General features: G+C 42.9%; 1 protein-coding gene across 1 annotated transcript in view; it reads right to left on the bottom strand.

Moving 5' to 3' along the window:
- The window catches only part of KIF13B (kinesin family member 13B), a 128,825-nt gene extending 109,769 nt beyond the window's left edge, over positions 1-19,056 (bottom strand). The window contains exons 1-2 of the mRNA XM_074153665.1: positions 18,956-19,056; positions 8,535-8,628 (exon numbers count right to left, since the gene is read on the bottom strand). Coding sequence (XP_074009766.1) covers positions 8,535-8,628; positions 18,956-19,010 — 149 coding nt within the window. The 5' untranslated portion in view covers positions 19,011-19,056. The remainder of the gene's footprint in view (positions 1-8,534; positions 8,629-18,955) is intronic.
- Positions 19,057-23,001: the final 3,945 nt, after the last annotated feature.

Here is a 23,001-nt window from a genome sequence, read left to right as displayed (position 1 = left end):
ACTGGTGACAGTTCTCTCAAAATTGCTATAGGGATTTAAATAAAAGATTCCACTCAAATATTTAAGATGTTCATATGCCACAACAAGGGCTCTTTTTTCTTTTTCTTTTTTTTAACTCTGGGAACTGGTCGTTACTGCCGATATCAATGGGAAGGGACAACAAATTACTTTCTATTTGCAGCAGAAGTCCCCTCCTTAGATAACTTAGGAGTTTGGTGAAGGCCAGGCTGCTTAGCAACTATCACTGCCAACCTCCAAACACTCTCTGCGAGCGGGTCAACAGCGTTAAGGGTACTCCAGAACCTGCTGCTACATTACACAGTCTATTAAAAGCCTTCCCATTTAGCGAAGAATTAAGGTTGCAGGTACTTTACAAATGTTTTAGGTCTTAAGAAGAAAAAGAACAAGAGGTTAGGAATCCACAAAACACAAGTTGAAGGTTAGACTTTAGGAGACCTGACATGTGAACCAAATTAATTCTTCATCTCTGATCTTTCCCTCAAGTACAGCAGGTTATTACCGACTTGGCCAGATCAGCCAAAAGATCAAAAAAGGCTTCTTTCCCGTTCAGCTGAGGAATATAAGGTGGCCAAGGATGATTCTTAGCGGTGGCGTGGACATTTGATTCTCATTTCAAGAGGATATGGCTCATGTTAAAAGTAGTTTTCATGTACAATATGAGCACAGAGTTTACAGCTAATTTGCTATGACTGTGCTAGCCATAAAAAAGGTAGAAGTAAACAGGTGTGACCCAACTGGTGGGAGGGGAATTGTCTATTAAAAAAAAAAAAAAACAATAAGCTGTTAATTTTTTATATTTTCTTAAGCAAAACAAAATAGGATACAGATCTTTTTTAAGCACACTGACACGCGCAAGCACAGTTCAAAAGTTTGTTAACTTTTATGTCCGTGACAAGAATTTGTGGAGGGTTTCTATCTCACATTTTGACTTTTACTCAAGCCAAAGCCTGTGAGTAGTAGCAAATACACTTCCTCAAATACACTTCCACAACTGGAAGCGCAGCAATCCCTGTCTCTCCTGACAGAATTCTAGCTTCTCAATTTTGCACCAGATAAGTATTTTTTATGGCAAGTGTTCACCTCCTTGTGCAATATAATCCCTCACTCAGGCAAATAAAGACTCAGGAGGTGCACGGTAACAGCTTTCCTAGGGCGCTATCCCGGCTGTCCTCAAGACATCGTCTCCATCCTTGTCTGTCCCAACTCTTCTCTGATTTACGATCTTTCCAGGGCAAACAAACAGATCACCTTCATGCTTTTAAGAAAGAAAATGATTTCTAGATACTGCAGCAACTCATCAGAAGTATTTAGACATACAATATTTATATCAGAAGACATTTTTCAATAAAATATAGACAACTGGCAGTTGGATGCAATCCAGCTTTAATCATAGAATCACAGAATGGTTTAAGTTGGAAGGGACCTTAAAAATCATCCAGTTCCAAACCCCTGCCCTGGGCAGGGACACCTCCCACCAGACCAGGTTGCTCAAAGCCCCATCCAGCCTGGCCTTGACCCCCTCCAGGGATGGGGCAGCCACAGCTTCTCTGGGCAACCTGGGCCAGGCTCTCACCACCCTCACAGCAAAGAACTTTTTCCCCACATCTCATCTCAATCTCCCCTCTTTCAGTGTCAAACCCTTCCCCTCATCCTATGGCTCCCCTCCCTGATCAAGAGTCCCTCCCCATCTCTCCTGAAGCCCCTTTAGGTACTGGATGTAATGCACACGTATGGAGTGTGCTCCATAATCTAATGACATCCCACAAAATAAACTCTGATAATAGACTGAACAAGCAATGGTTTTACCATAATTCCATTTAAATTATTCTGTCCATTTTAGATGAGGCTTATTTTCCCACCCTCTCTTCTTTAACAGCCTTATTCAGGCTGTTCAATAACCTGATCGATAAAAAGCAGCAACACGTACTTGAGAGAGCTCATGAGAAACAGCTGGCATTTTACAGAACAAGGTCATGCTTGAAGCGACAGTTGTGCAGAGACGCAACAGAGCTGTACAGGCAAATGCACCAATACAGGAAAAACTCCTAGCAGTATTTTCGCAAACATGAATTTCCTGTTTCATGCCCACAGAACACCAGTATGGATGTCGAAAGGCAGGCTTCCCTTTCTTCTGGATGTCAGCTATCAGTCTCGAGAATACAAACACACCTTCTCCCTCTCCCCCCAACTTACTGGAACATTTCTGCATTATGAAACGTTGCATAAATCTGTTCCCTGTAAGGCAAAGCTGAACTAACATCTAACCCAGAAATTTCATTCTCGGTTAGAGTTTTATACATCAGCATGAACCCTTACCCGCAGAGCAAGCCGTTCCCCCTTTGTTTAAGGAGGTAACACAGCCAAATATGCGGTTAGTGTTGTTTCCACACACTCACATCCCCATCTGAATTGTTCCTATCCCAAGGAGTTTTAACACAGCAGGAATTCATACAATGCCAGGAAAGATACAGAGAAGCGAAGGCGCATGCAATGCAATTAGTTTTCACCCATCATAGAATTGTAGAATTGTCCAGGTTGGAAGGGAACTTTGAGATCATTGAGTTCCAACCATCAACCCAACACTGCCCAACCCACCACTGACCCATGTCCCTCAGCACCACATCTGCCCGGCTTTTAAATACCTCCAGGGATGGTGACTCCACCACTGCCCTGGGCAGCCTCTTCCAAGGCTTCACAACCCTTTCCATGAAGAAATTGTTCCCAGTATCCATCCTAAACCTCCTCTGGTGCAACTTGAGGCCGTTTCCTCTTGTCCCATCACCTGTTCCTTGGGAGAAAAGACTGACCCCCCCCGGCTACACCCTCCTTTCAGAGAGGAGGAGTGAGAAGGTCACCCCTCAGCCTCCTTTTCTCCAGGCTGAACACCCCCAGCTCCCTCAGCTGCTTGGAGCAAGACTTGTGCTCCAGACCCCTCACCAGCTCCGTTGCCCTTCTCTGGACACGCTCCAGCCCCTCAATGTCTTTCCTGCAGTGAGTGGCCCAAAACCGGACAGAGAACTCGAGGTGGGGCCTCACCAGTGCCAAGTACATCTTCAAAGACAATACTAGTTCTACCTTTAAATTGCTTTGCTGTCAAACAGCAACTGTACCACATCATGCAAATGGTCCACCAAACTCAATATTCAGTTTCTGGCTGTGTCCAGCAGCTGATGCTTCTAAGTTAAATGCATGACCAACTGGGAACACATACATAAAACACTGCCTGAGATGAGGCAGTTCTCCAAGCAGTTCTTACCTAACATCAGGCAGGATCCTGGTGTGTTTTCAAGAAAACGTGTGCATTTTTCTATAACTATACAACGCTAATTGCCTCTCACTGTTTTCTTGGGACACAAGGGTCTGTGGATTAATTCCATATATAGCATAGCCTTCACATATTTTCCTCATTTTCTGATTATGCACATTCTTTTCTAAGGTAGAAAAAGTGAAGTGTGCACCCCTGCGTGTTCCTGCTGTCATAGGTTATTTTTAAAAGTCCTGGTTACTCCTACCAGTCAGCTTCTCCAGTTCATATTTATCCACACATACAGGAACGCCTATATAATCATGTCAGCATTTCCTCTCTAGGCATCTCCACTGTCTGCATGATGTTCTGGAAGATAGGAGGAGAATCAATTAATTGTGCAAAAATTGTAAGATGCTATAACCCAGATAACAGGACCATGATAACATGACCAACTTTTGCTTAACCTTCCTTTAGCTGGGATTTTTGCCTACCATTCCACATATATCACATATTTTAGTGAATTGTACAAGTCATATATATCTGCTTCCTCACATCACAAAGAGGTAATTTAGTTATAAATGGTTAATGCAAGTTTTTCATTGGTTAATGTACATATTGCCCAACCAGCACATTGCCTATTTATAATTTTCGCAAGAGAAATCGATTTATGTGCAAGTTTTACCAACTCACTATTCAGGCATTTCCCGCGTAGTCAGCTACACAAAGATTAGCATTTTCCATTATTTAACATAATGTCTAGGCATTTTATAAACTTTCACGTTAGAGTAGGATACTAAGCTTGGCTCAACAAATAGGCTTTAATTCCTGTGACAGCAGCAGTAGTGTTTTACAACTAGAAAACCCTTTCAATCAATCTACTTTTTAAGTTGCACGAGTTTGTTGCCATTCATCCACATCACGCTTAACCCTCCAAAATGAGTGAACTAACATCGCTTAGCCCTTGAGACTCCCTTAAAATTGTTTTCCAGTACCGTTTTTTCAAGAGCTACAGCTTTGACAGCATTCTGTCTGTCTTGGTCCCAGTCTTCATTTCTCCTTCAAAAGGATTAAAACGCTCTTCGGCTTTTTAAGAAGGAAAAATAACTTTAGTCTGAAGATACACCATGGAAAGTTTTAACACACTGGGATGTTTATTTCAACCCAACTGCTGCACAAAGTCCATCATTCATCTGAAATCAGCAATTTATTACCTATTTACTGCATAAGTTTTTTTTTATTTTATTTTATTGTTCTTTTTCACTAAATTCTGTGAGTATAGTTTTTATTCTCTCAACAATCTTTAAATTCATTATGGAAACACTTTCTCTCTGGGAGTATTAGTAGTAGCCACGATAAGGTAAACATCATTTACCTACAGCTGTGAAAGATGACCCTGTTTTAATTACAAGGAAAGTAATTCAGAATTATTTCTCCCCACGACCCCTTTCAGGATGCCCAGTTAGAAAATGGGAATTGGAGTGGTAGAAGAATCTTATAAAAGTATTCCATTGTAAGTAAAGTATTCTTGGGTTTCATCCAGTTCCTCATCAAAGCAGAAATCCTCAAGCTCAGATGTTTCAAGGCTATAAAAATCCTCAAGTCTAAGGTACCAGTACGCCCTTTCTCACTTTCCAGAACTCCTCAGAAAAGAATCGAGTTTAAATTTCACAACTTCATGAGCAAAAATGTTGTCTGTGGGGATATACAAAAATAAACTGGTTTAAATCCAGGAAAAAATACCTTAAAAGTAATAAACTTTAAAAAAGTGGTTATAAAGATACTAAATTATTGAAATATCTATTACAAAGCACTAATTATAAACATATTACAATAGCTGAAAGGGAAAAACCCAGCCTGGTTTAACACACTTGTCAGCCTCAGTTAGCTACACTCACTCCTTCCTTCAAATGGTTTTTACTCTGTGCCAGGCTTTGGAATCTCTCTGTTCTGCAAGACAAGAGGGTAAGCATCTACAAACCACAAACTGCGACAAAGTACACAGAAGTCAGCACTCCTTTCATTTTTAAGCATATTCTCTTAATACATACGCTCAAAGGTGTTTCGTTGGGCAGATGTAATAAATGCTTTGTTTTACAAATATTATAGCTCATTGATAGGCCAGTGCCAGACTAATCCACAACTGATTTATGAGCTTGCATCAGTTACAGTTATCTCTGCGGTATGTAACAGAACTCCTTTGTCTGACCTGTCAAAAATAATAATTTTAAGTCCTTTTAATAAGTCTTGTTTGTGAAACGTAAAATGACAGCACAAGCAAATCAATAGTTAAAAAAAAAAAAAGGCTATAAAGGGACCTAGAGTAATTAGAGTCTATTTGGAGGTTTTCCAAAAAATTAATTCCTATAAACATTCCAATTGTTGCCTAGGACTTATCTATTCACTTCAATCAGAATGAGTTCACGCCCTCTTTCAAGCCCTAACCACCAAATAATATGGTTATGAGCAACCCTCCCAGCACACAGTAAATCCTGCGCCGATAAAGAAACTTCAGCCTTGACCTTTGCAACAGAGAGAACAGACGACTGCGGAAGGCAAACAAAAAAAAGTCATGCCAATGGTACTATTCATTTCCAGCCAATCCCTGGAGGTTCACACATCCTTGAAAAGGGGAGATTTTCATTTAAAGAGGTCACTCTCTCGGGCCCAGAGAGTGGTGGTGAATGGAGTTAAATCCAGTCGGCGGCCGGTCACGAGTGGTGTCCCCCAGGGCTCGGTGTTGGGGCCGGTTCTCTCTAACATCTTTATCAGTGATCTGGACGAGGGGATCGAGTGCACCCTCAGTCAGTTCGCAGATGACCCCAAGTTGGGTGGGAGCGTCGACCTGCTGGAGGGTAGAAAGGCTTTGCAGAGGGATCTGGACAGGCTGGCTGGCTGGGCCGAGGCCAATGGGATGAGGTTCAATAAAACAGTATGTCAGGTATTTCCCATTTTAATTGATCTGACTGGCAAAGACTTTTTGCAGATGGACAGATGGATTATGTCAATCTCTGGCCTGCAAGGACCACCCTGTGGAAACAGGACAAATCTCCATAACTGTGACACAGGCTAATTCACCCATTAAACTATTTCTTTCCAGACTTGGTTTCTACCGGAGAGGATGGGAGTGGGAAGACATGCGTATTTCCAAAAGTCATCGGTTGTTTTTCCAAATGTCACTCCCTGCCACAGCATGGCTGAGTCATGACAAGTGGGGATGTGACAGCACAGATTTCCGTCTCTAAAATTCTCTTCCCAGTTCCTAAATTGACCCTGGCATCTGAATGAGAAATGCAGCAAGGCTCTGAAGATTTTCAAACTTATCCTGCTTTGCAAGCATCTAAAGAGTGCATTTACAATATTATTTATATTTCTCTATTTAAATAAAAACACTCTGGGTTTGCCAGAATTCTGTCAGCTCACTTCAGACACTAGACAAGTCTGAAATCAACGTGAATTATTTCATAGCACAAGGCAAAGTTTTTGACAATGGATTTGGAAAGAGAAGCAGAACCTGAGCATAAATTAACCCCAAAACTTAGAAAAAACATAACTAAAACTAATCTTTCCCTTGAGCTGGTATTTAAGATTCCTCCGATGGAGCTGCAGAAGCCAAGACAATTTAGCAGCAGCCTCTCTCAAGGGTATTACATTCTAGATAGGACCCTGTTCCAAATCCTCACTACTCCAACTATGGTTTTGAGATCTGCTGTCTCACTGTTTGCAGGCAGATCTTTAGTGCAGTTAACGTGCCTCCACTTTTCCTCCTTCTATTAAATCACTCCATATAAATTTACTACGCTTCCTGCTTAGATTAGCAGTGGGTATTTGTGAAAATGCAAATGAAGCATTCTTCGGTCTGGCATGCTGGTTTCTCACACTAAGGCTCACCAACTCGTCTGGGACATCAAGGCAATTGCCAACTGATCCCTCCCTTGCCAGGGGCATCATTTACATTATATATTCTCTCATGGCTGCCATATGAACGATTTTTTTTAAACATGTATCAGTGAGTGTAAACTATGCAGCGTTTGATTGGTTGCCATGTCTTAGAGAAACTATGAATAACGTCCTTAATACAGCTCTGGCTAACTAGGCTTCCAAGAATCTCAATTTCCTGCCATTTTTAGTTTAAAAGGCTGAAATCAACATAGGTATTTGGCAGCTCAACAATACATGAGTTTCTGGAGGAGGGAGATATTGACACAAACAAAAACACCCCACCACACACCGCCTGTTTCATTTAAGTACCTTCTTGAAGCTCCACTCCCACTGTCTAGGATAAGTCTTTCAGCTGATGGCAATAGGAGGTACGTATTAAACCTGATGATTTCTTTGTTTTTCCATTTACTACCACTTGGGTTTGAGAAGTTTAAATTACCAGAGATCAGGTAAAGATTACTTCGACTGACCACTCACGTACAGTGCAGCTTTACATCAAGAAGTACGATATGTTGCATTTTAAAAAAGCTTTTCTATGTGTTTAACTGATTTTTTTCCTCATTTCTGTCACTCTTAAGACCACTTCCTTTTCCCTCCCCCCGCCAGAAAACAGGTCATGATTGACTGTAGATGTCCAGTAACAGGTTTTGCCTTTTCCTGCACCCTGTTATTTCACTTCATGCATACCTTTTTTTCATTTCCTCCCCTTGCAAACAAGCAATAAATTAACTAGTCACAACCTTAACCCTATCAATTATTTGATAACAATTCAATAATATCAATTCTTTTCAGTTTAATAAATTGATGTCAGTTCTGACATGAATTGGTCCCTACCCTTAGCCACCTTTCCAAGTATTTTTGATGCATGTAACGCCCCATTGCCAAGACACTCCCAGAGCTACACCTCTCCAGCTTGTTCCTGTTCCCCTTCTCACACAATGAATACAAGCCCATTATGAGAAAATGATTGTGAAAATGAATTTCATTCCAAAATGACAAACTGCACCTCGCTCAAATTTTTTGCGGATTTAAATTTCTCCTGTTCCGTAATAGCATATGAGAAGAAACAAAACCGTTCACAGACCCATTAATTGCTAACACATTGTTTAGAGCAGGAAGCAAATGCAGCAAGCACTAGGTTTTCAAAGCACCTTCCCAGCATGGTAAAATCAGCCCTATTTTATAAATGATGGCAATTATATTGCAGAAAGAATACATATTATTTTTTACAATGAAAGCCCTCTATCAAGGCCTACATTTCCTAGTTGTTAGCCTCATATTTAATATACAAAACCTGACCTTCCTAATTCAAAAAAAAATATCTTACCTGGCATCTCCTTTTGAAAGGTTGGTGTTTACAGGATGAAGAATAACCTTGTTTGCATCCACATCCACCACACATTTTGTATGCAGATCAAGCTCTATAAAGAAATGAGAAAGTGTCAAGTGCTGCTCCTAAAGCTCTGGGATTATATACACCATTACTTCCTCCAGACACCAAATTTATTCATGCAGCCTGACAGCCACCCATCAGCTAGAGAATAGGAACAGGACTATTGCCAAATTCCACTTCTAGAGATATTCTGACGGGATGGATCCCGTCCAGCTTTAAAGCATGCGCTCTTTTCAAAGGAAGAAAGAGGTTTTACTGAAGGACAATCAGCATCTACAAGGCAGTATGAAATTTCTTCTGGGGAAAAGCCCCATTAGGCATGGCACCGCGTTGACAGCTCTTCTCATTGCTCTCTCAATGCTTCATGGGCTCGGAGGCAAAGCTGCCCGTTACCATCTGCAGCACATTTTCCCCGGCCAGCGTTGTGACACCGCGGCGTGCCATGCCAGCTGTCAGACCCGGGGCACCTGCTCGGAGAAATTCAAGGCCCATCAAAAATAATTTAGGTGGGAGTGTGTAGGAAAGGGCTTATCCTTCCCCCCCCCACCAGTCAGCTGGAAAACCCAGCACTTCCAAATGACGCTGAGCAATGGGGTAGATACTATGAGTAATAAGGACATTTGGAATGTATGAGAATTCTCAGCCGTAGAGGCAGGGAAAACAAAAGCTTCAGCTAACACTGACAACCATCCACGGTATCCACCCGATGACAAATGGAGTTAGATTTTTAAAAAAAGCACAGTCACTTGCAATCAAAGGCACTGCCTACAGACATAGGGGCCTGGACATAATCGAGTCCAGTCGCGTGTTCTTACACACCGATGCTGAACCTGGAAAGTGCACCCAGATGGTGATACCGATGAACACGAGACACTAATGACAGCCAGCAGGTCTCTGCAACGCCCTCGCACGCTGTGATGACGAGGGGCTACGCTGAATAACCTCCATACGGGGTTCATGCCTCAGCTGAATCACCGAAATATGCTCGTGTCTAATCATGTTAATTATAATCCTCATCCTCCTCCATCTCTGCTCTTCCCTTCTTCGTCACCTGCACTTGCTCTTTCACCTCACGGCACCTTATAAACTCAGACCGAAAGTCTCCCAGGCAAAGGCCGCAGATCTTAACTACCACACAGCACCTTGCAGACTTCTTGCCGCTGTTAAACAACATAGTGAAAGAAACTTCCTCCCATTGACATTTTTTGAAAGAAACGTTATAGCTTTTTGCTACTTGAAACACAACAAAGAAAGCCAAAGCCGGAGATTACTGGTCATCGCAGGCAGGCACATGAAACCGAAATCCTCCTGAACAAAACTGCTCCTCTGTTATTAAACTGTGCTTTTGTAGAAGGAAGAGACAGACAAGTTTCAGAAGCTAGTGTTTATTTTAATTTCCCTCCACACCCTGAAAGCCAATTTACCTATCATTAATATGCAGTACACACTCGCTTAGATGAAATTATATTCTTCATACATCCCATATCCAACAAGGCACTTTATCTTGGTCTGGCTGGTTAGTGATTAACATTCTGTATTGCAGTGACCTGCTTTTCCTCAACTACTGAGGAAGGTTTTTACATGCTACCTCTCGTATGCAAAGCATGAGGTATAGGTACTCTGTAGAGACCATACTGCTTGTATTATATATCATGTTTTTTAGTCCGTCTCTTGAGAGGGAACGCTGATGGCAGGTTTTGCACCCATGACTGCCCGATGAACTCAAGATCTCGCTAGTATTCATTACACCTCTTTGGGAAATACCTCTAAGAAAGCACACAGACGGGGTACAAAGAGTTCCTTAAGGTCAAATATCCTCACAGGAAAAGAAGAAAGATTCAAAGCCAATTTGTCATGTACGACACACCTTGTCTGATTATTGTCATCACAGAGGTAATGTTGAAATCCCTCACCTGGGCGTCCTGCAGACAGGGGACAGCGTAGTTTCGGAAGACACGGTGAGCCAACCTAACAGCTATTGCCAAACGGGAAGGTCCCAGTCCTTCCTTCTGGCTACCTCTGCCTGCTCCTCACCTTCCACCACTACCGTGCTCACCAGACCCTTCTGCAAGTCATTTTAAGCTATTTCAGTGGCAGAAAACTACCCAATGTGGAAAATGGATGTATTCAGATACTACAGAAAGTTCCATCAGCCCAGTGAGAGCTCTGAAGAACATCAAAGGCCGTGCAAACAAGTGGGTAGACCTGTACGGAGGGGAGAGAGGAGGCAGAAAAGTGAGACCTTCTCCCTGCTACCTCAGCTCATGGTGTCCCATGAAATAAACCCCTAAGAAACAGTTATACTCAACCCCTAAGCTGGGTTACGTATCCAGAGAGCCTTAAGGCTTACTTATCCCAGTTACGTGGGCAAAAGACTCACATGACAACTCTCCTTTTAGCTGAAGAAATAGTTTAAATTCTGTTTTAAAAGCACATCATACACTTTCTACAAATGCTGGCTCCATAATAAAGCATGTTCTTTGACTGATTTCTTTAATGCTTCTGGCAGGTCGAAAGATGAATCTTGTATTAGCCACTACTGAAAATCCTATCATTATAATTTCCACCTCATTAAGTTCTTAATATCACTAAAGCAGGTTAGGCTTATAGATAAATGATCTTCCTGCTCTTTTGGTTACGATCACGCATGGACTCCACCCTTACTTTTACTAGTTTCAGTGTCTCCTAGGTAAGCAGCGTACTTGCTGCACCTGAATAACAAAATTAGGATGCCTCAAGATAAAATGATAAGCATGTACATCCAAACCCACCGATTACCTCATCTTGCAGTAAGGACTCATTTATCGAGGCTTGATATTATTATTTCTTTCAACTATACTGGGATTTTTCAGGCAGAGTGAAATTTAGGCAAAGTTAAAAGATGACAGAAGTGGCTCACTGTCAAAATTTGGAGATTTATCCCAAATCTTATAGCTCCACAAGACTTAAAATCTCACCTATTATTATTGCTAACCTGCTTCTGCCTTCAGTCACTACCAAGCAAACACAATCAACTCCTCATTTGCTTCATCAAATCAAGAAACTAATCAGCTAATTGCTTTTTGAGAAATTAAAAGTCAAACCCTCGTCATCTCAAGGAACGTTTATTGCAGGGAATGAAAGCCTCTTTCATAGCTTTGGAGCAAAAGAGAGCTGTGACGTCCATAATAAAAAGGTGACACGTATCTTAGTCACTTTTCCACATCTACATTTCACAGCTGTAGAATTGTTAAGCAAAGCTGAGTGCAAGAATAATTGTTCAGTCGTGTGCGTCCAAGCTACTCACAGAGAGTCTCTCGGATGACTTTTGATTTTATTTATGAAACTGGAAGGTGGGGCTTGAAGGAGGCCGTTCTCCTTTTCATTTCCCTTGATTTTTCAACTCCTCGCAAAAGTTTCCTAAGACAATAAAAACTAGGACTCAAGCAATGCAGATCTTAGCTGAAACCACACTCGTGTGTAAATCCTAAATGCCTTTGATATAAGCCTTACGGGTGTTGTAGAAAGGATTCACACCATCCATATACGCTTTGGACTTTTTCATTACCCTAAAAAATCCGGTGTATTTCAAACAAGGTGGAAAAGTCAGCGAGCAAGAGAGAGGAGGAAAAGCAAAACCACCACATGCACTGGTGGATTCAGCAGGCACCGGTATCCTCCCAACAACAGGTAGTTTACATTCCCTCTGGAATAGCAGTCACGCGTCTGGTAATCATAAACTCAAGGTGGCAGCTCTTCCGCAAGAGTGTTAGGAAACACTAGCAAAGGTCCAACTTTAAAAGGTACTGAGCGGGTTTGGGGCAGAGACAAAGCGTGTTTGTGAATCCTGGAGGAAGCAGAGAGAAGTATTTTGGAAAACATCGGATGTCTTCCACTCTGGGAAACCTTCACCTTCATTTATAGATCAATTAGGGAACTGTCTTCGTGGATTAGCCACAACTAATGACAACACTGGTTGGGTAACGATGTACCCGACTCACTCACTCAAGCAGGGGTCTGGAATCAAACCCGGATGCATCGGGTGGTGTAATGAAAATAGCCCCAGTGTCACAGTGTGGCAGTTCAGGTTTTTCAGCCACTTCCCTAAAAAGTCATCCCACCTTTAAGGTTACTGCATTCCAGAACCAAACAAAATGATCCTTATAGATGGCTTTTACAGAGGAGATCGAAATAATCTTAAAATGAAAGATGATCTTAAAGGTCCCTTCCAACCTAGACGATTCTATGATTCCATGATACAGTAAATAAGTTTGTCTGCAATGTATTAAACTAGTGGTTGAGACCATGGCATCGTAACAGCTTTTAGTACAACAGCCACGGTAACTGAAGTCTGTTACAACTTACTTGACCTTCCATATTTTCCTCTTTATATACTCTGTTTTTTCACATTGTGTAAGATGAATTAAGGGAAAACATATCCCAATTCATCAAGACCTTCTAATTCCATATACATTTTTTTCCATCAGATTTTAATTTAAGAAAATAGTTTCTGATGGTTGACAGTTTTTCAGCCCTTTCAATTACCATTTGTTCCTAAACCCCACTGAAACAAAGACGTGAACCTGCTGTTATAACACAGGTCGAATAAAATTTGTGGCAGATTCCTCCTGGTCCTACTACAGGTTTAGGGCACCTGCACTGACACTGAAGGTCCCCTTGGAGACAGGACATTAAGCTCGACAGCGTCACTGGGAACCAGCACGGCTGCTCTTGGAGAGTTTCAGAAAAGCCAACTGAAGTATAAAAAATAAAATGTGAAAGGTTTAAAGTGCACATACTAAGCTCATAAGCCAAAATTGGCCCCAAATACAAAAGCTCAAAATAATCTCCTGTAAAGACTGAGGCGATAGAAGTTTTATATTTTAAATTGCCAGTAGATTTTCAGGAGATTAACATTCCCTTGAAGGTTAGAACTGGAATGTCGTGGCCTGAGCCTTCAATTGCATTGAGCAAGAAATTAGTTGGTTTCTTGTACCTTTCTTGGCCTAAAAAAGCAAACACCACCAAGAAACATATAAATAGAAACTTAAAAACATTGAAAAGTTTATTTATCACACAGATTAAATTAATGCCTCCCCCCCCCCAAAAAAAAGAGGCTGCTGTTTGTTATTTTGCTTTTGTTTTAAAAAGAAGTCTGAAAGCAAGTTCAAACCCAACAGGCCTCACGTCTCCCTGCCAATGTTTGTTGCCTTAGAGTGACTTTTCTCCTTGCCCTTCGCTTTGTAGAAGCCAACACAAATAAAGGAAAAACTAACTGACTATATGAGAGAGCGTGAAAATAACTTACATTTAAATGACAACGCTAAGAGCTTAAGTGAAAAAAAAATAGTGTAATAGCACTTTTAGGGCGTTAATTACAAGACAGAGTAACTGATACATTCTGGACAAAGATACAGTAATCTGACTTGTCCCTTAAGTCTACCAACATGAAGTCTACGCAGGCATCTTTCAAGCTTCTCTGCCATATCTATGAACTGCGCAACTATAATTCATGAAATTTTCAGTTTGAAGCAATTAAAGGTCATTAAATATGTATGAGTGCATCTGGAGGAGCACACAATACTATCTAATCTCGATGAGGAGGTGTAAGTCAATTCAAACTCGGGAGCACACTGAACATCAGCAAACTCTCCTCACGTGTTAACGCTACATTGTCCAACTGGTAAAAAATTTATTCAGTCTTCTGCTCTTTCATTTTCTGTGAGAAGAGAGCTTGCCAAAGAACATCAGTAAAGGCACTCTGTGTATCTGGACATTAGCCTTACTCACGGTCAGTTCTGCCGCTGCACGTGCTGTAGATCACAGAGACTACGTAAATAAATGAGGCTGGTGACTTTCTGATGCAGCAATGGGTTGTGAGGAAGTTTCAACACGCAACTCTGTGCCGCTGCTTTGTTTGGGCTTTCGGAGTTAACAGGAATTAAACGCAATAGTGTTTGCTCTGCCACCACCCACCCAAAAGCCGAGGGAGGCACAATTCACAGCTGTGTGCATATCTGATCTTCTGTTGACTTCAGGAGGAGCAAGCCAAGGTGAAACCAGAGCAGCAAGGTAATCTCATACTGCACTTTAGGCTGGCTCTAAAGATGTAATTAGCACAAGAATTGTTTGCCTTTGTGGCATCCTCATTGGGCCGACTGGTAGTCTCACTGGTTCTTTGGCATCGGGGGGGTAGGAGTTCTTAAAATACAATTGCCTCACTGAGGAACGCAAGATGAAACACTAACTCCACATGCTTTACCCATTTGTCACCACGCCTCTAGGTTAATCCTGCTCACACCACAAACACTATTTTATAGGCTATCAGCAATCACAAGGAAATATTGAAAACTCCAGGCACTCCTTTCTGCCAAGGATAATGGTGGAGAAAAGTCTTGTGTTTTGCCTATTGCTATCAGGATACAACAGGTGCCAATTCATTCACTCTAATGCCATAATTAGTTCTATAAGACTGCTTGCACAAACTCCAATTTATAGATAAATTGTTTCTGCTGTAAGCTCCAGTGGAAAAAAAAAAAAAAAACAAACCAACAAATAAAGCCACAGAACACAGGCTGTGGTCCCATACAGTTTAAACCTAACCTGGCACATCCACCCCACCACTCCCCACCTGAGCTGTGTGATGCCACCACCCACCCTGTGCCAGCTCCTCCTTCTGTTGCTCCTCAATAAATTTATTCAAAGCACTAAACACATAATGTTTTTTGCAGTTAGTTTCCTACCTTTCTTGTTCAAACAGAAAGGTATGAACCCAAGTGAGATGTAGCAACACAGCAGCAGTAGTTTTGCCTGGCTTAAGGTGTCATCAGCCATACACTTGAGCGTAAATCTTTGAATAGTGATAAAATATGTTATATTTTAATTAACGCTACACTGAACTGATTCAAAGCCACAAGCACGAGGACTTAAATGTACTTATGGGATGCTTTTACACCAACATCAGCTCAACCAAAAACATTCAGTAAGACAAATCTTAATTAAAAAGCCTCCAGCTGTCTTTTGCTGGGCTTCATGGTATGACTGGAGCTTTGCACAGCATTTACCTGAAATATAATGAGTATCTGCTAAGTGAAGCCAAACACTGACAGTATTTGTAAAAGGAAATCCACTGTAACTCTAAAATACAGCAGCAAAACAACATACTGATTGATACCAAAAACCCATCCGAAAAAGCAGTGCACTGGGAAATACTTTCATGAATGACAAAATCAAGGAAAGAGAAGACCGAGACTCTTATCTAACAAAACAGTGCCCAATTATTTAATTGCCTTAATAAAAATAATGCATTTAATTGCACTATTTAAAAGCGTGGCTTCCATAGGCATTTTGTAGGACTCGGGTCTAACTTGAAGCAAGATGCAAAAAAGTAACCTAGATGCAAAAAACCAAGAAATCCAAGTACAGTTACAAATGCTTCCCCTCACAGCTAAAAATTAGTGCTATAAACTTAGTTTATAGATGACCGCTTCGCATGAGAATGAAGCAGGACCCTCAATGTTACCACCGTGAAATGCAAGTACTACGAATAAGCATCTATTTGATACAGAAATCCCTTCAACCTGCATGCAAAGAACCTGTTGCACTTTTATGAGCTGTATAAATTAGTAATAGTTAAACATACCGCTTTTATTAACCTAATAAACCCTCGCCTTAAGAAATTCATAATTTAAATACTAAAGACAACCACCACCACCGCAAGTAAACACTGAGAATATTTCAAAGCTTAAATTTCAACAGTTGTAACCATCTGAGACGTTTGCAGTTTTAAGCCCTTCGGTGCAGAGGGAAGGAAAGAACATTACTCGTGATCCTGAAGAAAACAAATAGTTGCTTCAGGTCCAAAGCCCCAGAACTTCATACAAACACTACTTAGAACAAAGTGCATATTAGAGAGCTTCCAAGAAAGCCGCCCCTTGCCTCAAAGACTATTAAAAAAGCAAAGCCACAGAAGTCTGACAGCTGGATGACTCTTCAGAAAATCAGTTACACAAATTCTTAAATTTAACATTAAATAGGTCAGGAAAATACTAGGCTTCATATCACTATTTGTTTCTATAAATTCTAGGAGCATCAGCAATACTACACGGGGTTATCAGTTGTTTAGAACTGACCAAAACATCTGGACTGGGACAAATAATCCGCCCAAAAAAAAGAAAAAAATCAATTCTAGGATGTCTTGTTTCAGGGAGAAAGAGACATTGATCTTTTAGGCTAGACTTACATGGATTTAGGTATCGCTCACAAAATAAGATGCTTAGTAGTTCTCACAGAGAGGAGGTATGCCCCCAATGCCAAGCTACGTGCCAAAAGCATGGGGTTCAGGTCCCTCTTCTCTCTGATGAACACCAAGGGCTGATACTCAAACAACCCTCACTCCTGGATAAGCCCAACAGCCAGGTTAGAGCCATCCCCTCTAGTCCATAACATCTTTAAGTTTACTCAGAATAAAATAGCTCTGATAACAAGACACACTCTCCCAGATTCAAGCAGCTCAGTGTTAGGATATTCCCTGGCAAGGCAGAAGCTTCAAATAGATGTATTGCTCTAAATCTGCTCTTCTGTCATTTCTCCCCTTTACTTCCAGTGTTTCTTCCCCACATATATTTTCTGCAGAACTCAGTCCCTCACTGGAAACAGCTTGAAGACCATTCCACATGCACAAACTGGGGCTGAACATACACAGAATATCCGCCAGGAGGGAGAGGTGTGTTGTTCACCCTTGGAGATCCAAAACGTGACTGAACAAGGCCCTGTGCAACCTCGTCTAATGTGACCTGCTCTGAACAGCGAGTTGGACTGGAGACCTCCAGAGGTCCCCTCCAACCTGAATTGTTGTACAATCCCCAGGGGTAAAGAGTCAGAAGACGTCTGGGGCACAGCCAAGGAAATGACCTATGACAGGAAAGGGACAGGAGCAAAAGGAAAGCCCACATCTATCGCTGAAACAAGGCACCACCTTTCAGCTCCTTTCCAGCCCAGCTCCCACCAACTCCTCCACACTCTCACTCAATCTCCTCCCAGCAATTCTCCACAAGGATGGGTCCCTCCTCCTCCTCAGTTTTGAGAGCCGCTGCCTGAAATTTAACAAAAGGTAGCTTTTGGTCAAAGCATCGTCCATTTCCCTAACCCACCAGGCTGTAAGGACAGCAACTCCATCTCCTCTATGTTTGATCTGGGACTTGAGAGCTCTTGTGAACTCAGTTTGACATTACCCTGCTTTTATTTTAAAAGGTATGGAAATACTTTATTCAACGCTTCACCTTTTTTTTTTTTTCCTCTCTTATTTATTGAAAGGAATTAAACAGATATTTTGTTTCAGATTGCGTAGGAGATAAAAGGCTTTCCCCCTGCCTCCCTTTTTGCTTCAGCTATTAAACTGACTTCACTTGATTCCCTTTCCCAAAAGGGAATTATTGGCAAACTTCTGTGAGAATGTGGGGGAAAAAAAGCCACCCTACACGTTTCTTGGATTTTTGCCTTCTTCACCTTCCCATTCCTTGGCTGAAGTTGCCTATTCATACTTGCTTCCTCATCATCTAGAGCAATTTTTTCTAATTAAGACAAGTAATAAACATTTAAACAGATGCCCAGACCACGGTCTGATTAACATAACCCTCAGGCAAGTTTCGCTGAGGGGAAAAAAAACCCAACCCAACAAAAAAAAAAAAAACAAACCAACAACCAAACCCAACCCAACAACAACAAAAAAATTCCTCTCTTGTCAATTCAGCTTCCTCTTCCATGTTTTCTTGTTTGTTTTTGTTTCTTTTACCCTTATATCGCCTTTGTCAGCTGCTTAATGCCGTCCTGCTCAATCACCGAGGGGTACGAAGAGGGGTTACGGAGCTCAATTAGCCCAGCAAAAAAAAAAAATACAGAAAGAAAAGCATTTTCCCCCCAAAGTCCCAGGAAGAAGGAAGAGCTTTCCCAGCATGGAAAAGGGCACAGCCCGGCTGTAAGGCAGGTGCAGGAGGTGTGGAGAAGGGGGTACCCCGGGGTGGGGGGCAAGAAAAAAAAGCCAAAAAAAAAAAAAAGCCATAAAACAGGGCGAGTTTAGGAAAAAGACGACAGGAGAGGGGAGTGAATACAGCTGCTTCGTGAGAGCGGCTCGGCTTCGCCCCCAAACCTACACAGGCGTGCATAATAAATACATAAATACACAAATACACACCCCTATCGACACATACACCGACAAACACGCCCCCGCGCCAGGACACACGCCTGTAGACCCACACCTGCCCCTATAGACACCGAGGGGGACCGGCACCCCCGGCCCGCCGCCCCGCCCGGGCCCGCTCCCCTCACACGCAGCCCGGGGGCGGCTGAGGGAGGGAGGGAGGGAGGGAGGGTCTCACCTCGCCGGTTCATGGGGCGGACGCGCACCGCCACCTTCACTTTGGAGTCCCCCATCGCGCCGCTCCCGACCTCCCCGGCTCCCTCGATCCCTCCTCGGCTTCCGTCTACGGAGGGACACCCAGCGGGGCGGGGAGGAGAGACCGGGAGCGGTGGGAGGGGAGGCACCGTGCCTGACCAACGTCCGGCTGGACTACAGCTCCCGGCGTGCAGCGCGGCGGCTCGCCGGGAGCGGAAGGGGCAGCGTGGCGTGGTGTACGCTGGGAGCTGTAGTCCTGCCCGCCGTCCCGTCCCGGGAGGGAAGAATTGCATGCTGGGATGTGTAGTTCTCTATCATGGAGGGGTTTTCTAAGGGCACGCGGGCCAAATGGCGTCTGTGGGTTGTGTTGTACAACAGGGTGCTGGTGGGGAGGGGGATCCTGGTCATCCACTCGTCACCTGGGTGGCTGCGGGTGATGTGTCCCATCCCTGGAGACATTCCAGGTCAGGTTGGATGTGTCTCTGAGCGACCTGATCTAGTTGAAGATGTCCCTACCCGTGACACAGGGGGGTTGGACTAGGTGGACTTTAAAGGTCCCTTCCAATCCAAACCATTCTGCGGTTCTATGGTTCTATGATTCTCTAACATCATCCCATCTCGGTCCCTGCCTGTGTGTCAGGCCCTTTTTGGGGGAATACTGCGATATTTCATGCTGAGCAGGCAGCAGCATCACCGCTGAGACCAAAAACCTCACATCTCCACCAGATTTACTGTGGGAGTAAAAACCAAGAGGGCATTACTGTGCTGGTCTGTGGGGTTTCTGTCCCTTAGAAACCGCGTCATGTTGAGTATCACGAGCCGCAACCCAATGTGTAGACCATGGTTTCAGACAGTGACTGGGTCTGGCTTCATGGAGCAACCTCTGATGTTTACAAGTGCCTAAAGGGTGGGTTGAAGGATGATGGAGCTGGACTTTTTTCAGTGGTTTCCAGCGATAGGATGAGGGGCAACGGGCACAAGCTGGAACATAGGAAGTTCCATTTAAATATGAGGAAAAACTTCTTTCTGGTGAGGGTGACAGAGCCCTGCAACAGGCTGCCCAGGGAGGTCGTGGAGTCCCCTTCTCTGGAGATCTTCAAGACCCGCCTGGATGCAGCCCTGAGTGATGTGCTCTGGGCAACCCTGCTTTGTCAGGGGAGTTGGGCTAGATGATCTCTAGAGGTCCCTTCCAACTCTGACAATTCCGTGATTCTGTTATTAATGGGCCCGATGCGATTCACTTAACGAAGGCGTCTCACTAAAAGAGCTCAACAGTAATCATCAGGGACGATTCGAACAATATTACAATTTATCCCCATTAGACGGCTCGACGGCTCAACTGCAGCTACCGATTGCAAAGACCGAGAACGAAACTATAATGCAAAGATGCAAAAAAAAAAAAAAAAAAAAAAAGCTCATTTAAATGGTCACGGCTGAAAACCCCTTGTGGCGGCTATTTTAGTTCAAAACAAGTATTCTCTCTGTGTTATTTTGAAAGGCCAGATTTCAGCAAGGACCAAATTCAGAATTGTAATCCTTTGGCCCTTCAACATCGACGAGGTTTTTATGACAGAAATAAATAAATAATAGATTTCCAGGGGGTTTTGAGATAAGATTTCAGAAGGCAGAACTTTTTGCCCAGAAGAATTGTATTCAGCAGCTATCATTTCATGCCTGACTGACCTGAAGAATATCTTGTCGAGGCAGAGAGAAAAGGAATATTAAGTTGGCATTTAAGTGACACCGGGATTAATGTCCATGTTCTTAAGAGGAGCGCCAGAGCATCCTGAATTAGGAAGTTGTCTTGAGGTTAAAAAAAAAATTAAATAACGGTAGGTCAGACCAAGCAGGGTGGCAAAAGCTTGAAACAAAAATTGAGTTTTTGTCCCTAGCAGCGGAAAGCATCGGCTCCTCGGCGTGTGGTGTTCATGGCTCATCCCCACAGCCCTGCGCGGCGGAGGGTGTCTTCTGGGGAGAGGGGAGGTCCGGCGTTCAGCCAGCACAGTTGGTTCTTGCACTTGTGAACTTGAGGATCCAATTACAGGATGAAACCGGGGCTTTGAACTTCTTGTGGTATTTTCCAGCTGGGGCCTCAGCAAACCACACCAACGTCTTCTGAAACTGAGTACTTGGTGATGGAGATAAATATAATCGCCGTTTGCAGCTGGGCACGATGAGCAACAAGTGGAGGGTGGGTTGTTGTTTGGTTTTTTTTTTTCACATCAGGTTGAGTCACCTGGAATCTGATTTAAATAAACGGGATGAAACCCGCCAGATGTGCACACTGCTGGGGATAGCTGGCGTAACCCAAATCCAGTCCTTCCTCCTCCATCTTCTCCTCTGGTATCAGTCATCATTGCGCTCTCTGCTATACGTAAAATTAAACAGCAAGTCCTTTGGGGAAAGGATTGCATACCACCTCTTTATTTGTTAGAGACAGGTGCCAGCGTGTTTTCAGTGCCGTGTACATGGACAACAACAAATCCCAGCATACAATTCTTGCAAGCTTTGCTCCAGTTTTCTACTCAGAATGAAGAATGTATTTCAAAACCTGAAAAATCACCTTTTTAGCTTTCCTTCGCCTCTAATTGCCAAAGAGAAACCAGATTCACATATCATCGTTGCTACTTTCTGCAAACGGGGACATCCTTAGAGCCCAAAGAGCTGTCCTGAGCTTCGACGCCGGGTTGGGGAAGATGTGCGGGAGTGATAACTTCTCACATCTCTCTCCAGCCCTGCCTCTGGATGCGTCCTCTACCCAAACCCCTGCCTCCTGCAATGAATTACATGCAATGCAACTTCTCTTGCCCTGGCACAAGCCGCCGCAGTGTAATTACCCCACTGTGAATTCCTCGACAAGCCCTTTCCCTGGCTCAGGGTTTCACAAACTGTGGGAAGCATCTCCCTGGAGGGGCACAGCTTGGAGGGAGGATATTGTTTCCATTCACAGCATTGGAACACGCTAATTATGCTGGGAGGAAAAGGGGGGTGCGGGGAGGGTGGCAGCTTTCACTTGGGAGGGACAGGCTGGGCAAATAGTTTGTGAAACGCCAACTTAACCCCATCTTGTAGGGAATTGTCTCCAGCTCTTTTCCCCCTTCCTAGTTACTGTAATGAGGGGCTGACTTCCCAGATTAGCTCTGGCTATTTAAATGCTAATTTAATTAACAAAACATCCTTGGGGGAGAGGCATTACTTGTCCCTCCCATTCATTTATCGAATTTCTGAATGCAACACTATTTTCACCAGGTTGAGGAGCCACAGTTATTGCTATACCTTACCTGGTCATAGCAGGGATTAAAGCAGGGATGTGGGGGAGAGAAAATCAGGTCCTTCCTCTCATTTTTTTTTTTTTTTTTTTTAATAAGCAACTAAATACAATTGATTAGAAGTAACCAAGTCAAAAAGATTTCGCATATCTGCGATGCCTGGGGTTTGCGTATCACCAGGCTGCAATGGAAGAAGATGGCTTTTGTTTTTATCTAGGTGAAGAGATGAATGGTTTAGATCTCAGATCATACAGATATAATTATAGCTCAGGGCAAGGCAGAAAACATGAGATGTTTTCCCTTTCTTGGATGTCTTCTTCCAAACCATAACAAGTAACAAATCAAGTGTATTTTTAATGCAGTTTTTCATTTGTTAGGCTGCGTATCAAAAGAGACGCATCAATTATGAATTTGCTGTAGACCTAGTTTCTGCCCATAAATCATTCAGGTGTTGGAAAACTAAAACAGAGGATCTTATCAGTGTTTAGTTAGTTGTATGCAAACTCTTAAGTGGCACTGGGGTCCACGTTTGCAAGAAGCTGAGCACCAACTGGGACAGTCCCAGTCAGAGACTGGGAGGCATTCAAGGCATCCAGCAGCTCTTTAGCATCTTCAGTGATCAGCACAAAAGGATTTTGTGAAACATTTAAAAAATGTTTGGGACCTGTTGCTGTTGTACGTTTTTTCATAGATTTTTGTTTTGTCCAGTTCCTGGGGTAATGAGTTTTATTCTGATATGCTAATTTTGTCCTCAGGTTTA

This window comes from Numenius arquata, chromosome 9, assembly GCF_964106895.1.
Source record: "Numenius arquata chromosome 9, bNumArq3.hap1.1, whole genome shotgun sequence".
NCBI lineage: Eukaryota > Metazoa > Chordata > Aves > Charadriiformes > Scolopacidae > Numenius > Numenius arquata.
The sequence above is the reverse complement of the archived record's forward strand: the minus strand, read 5'-3'. Positions and strand labels throughout refer to the sequence as shown.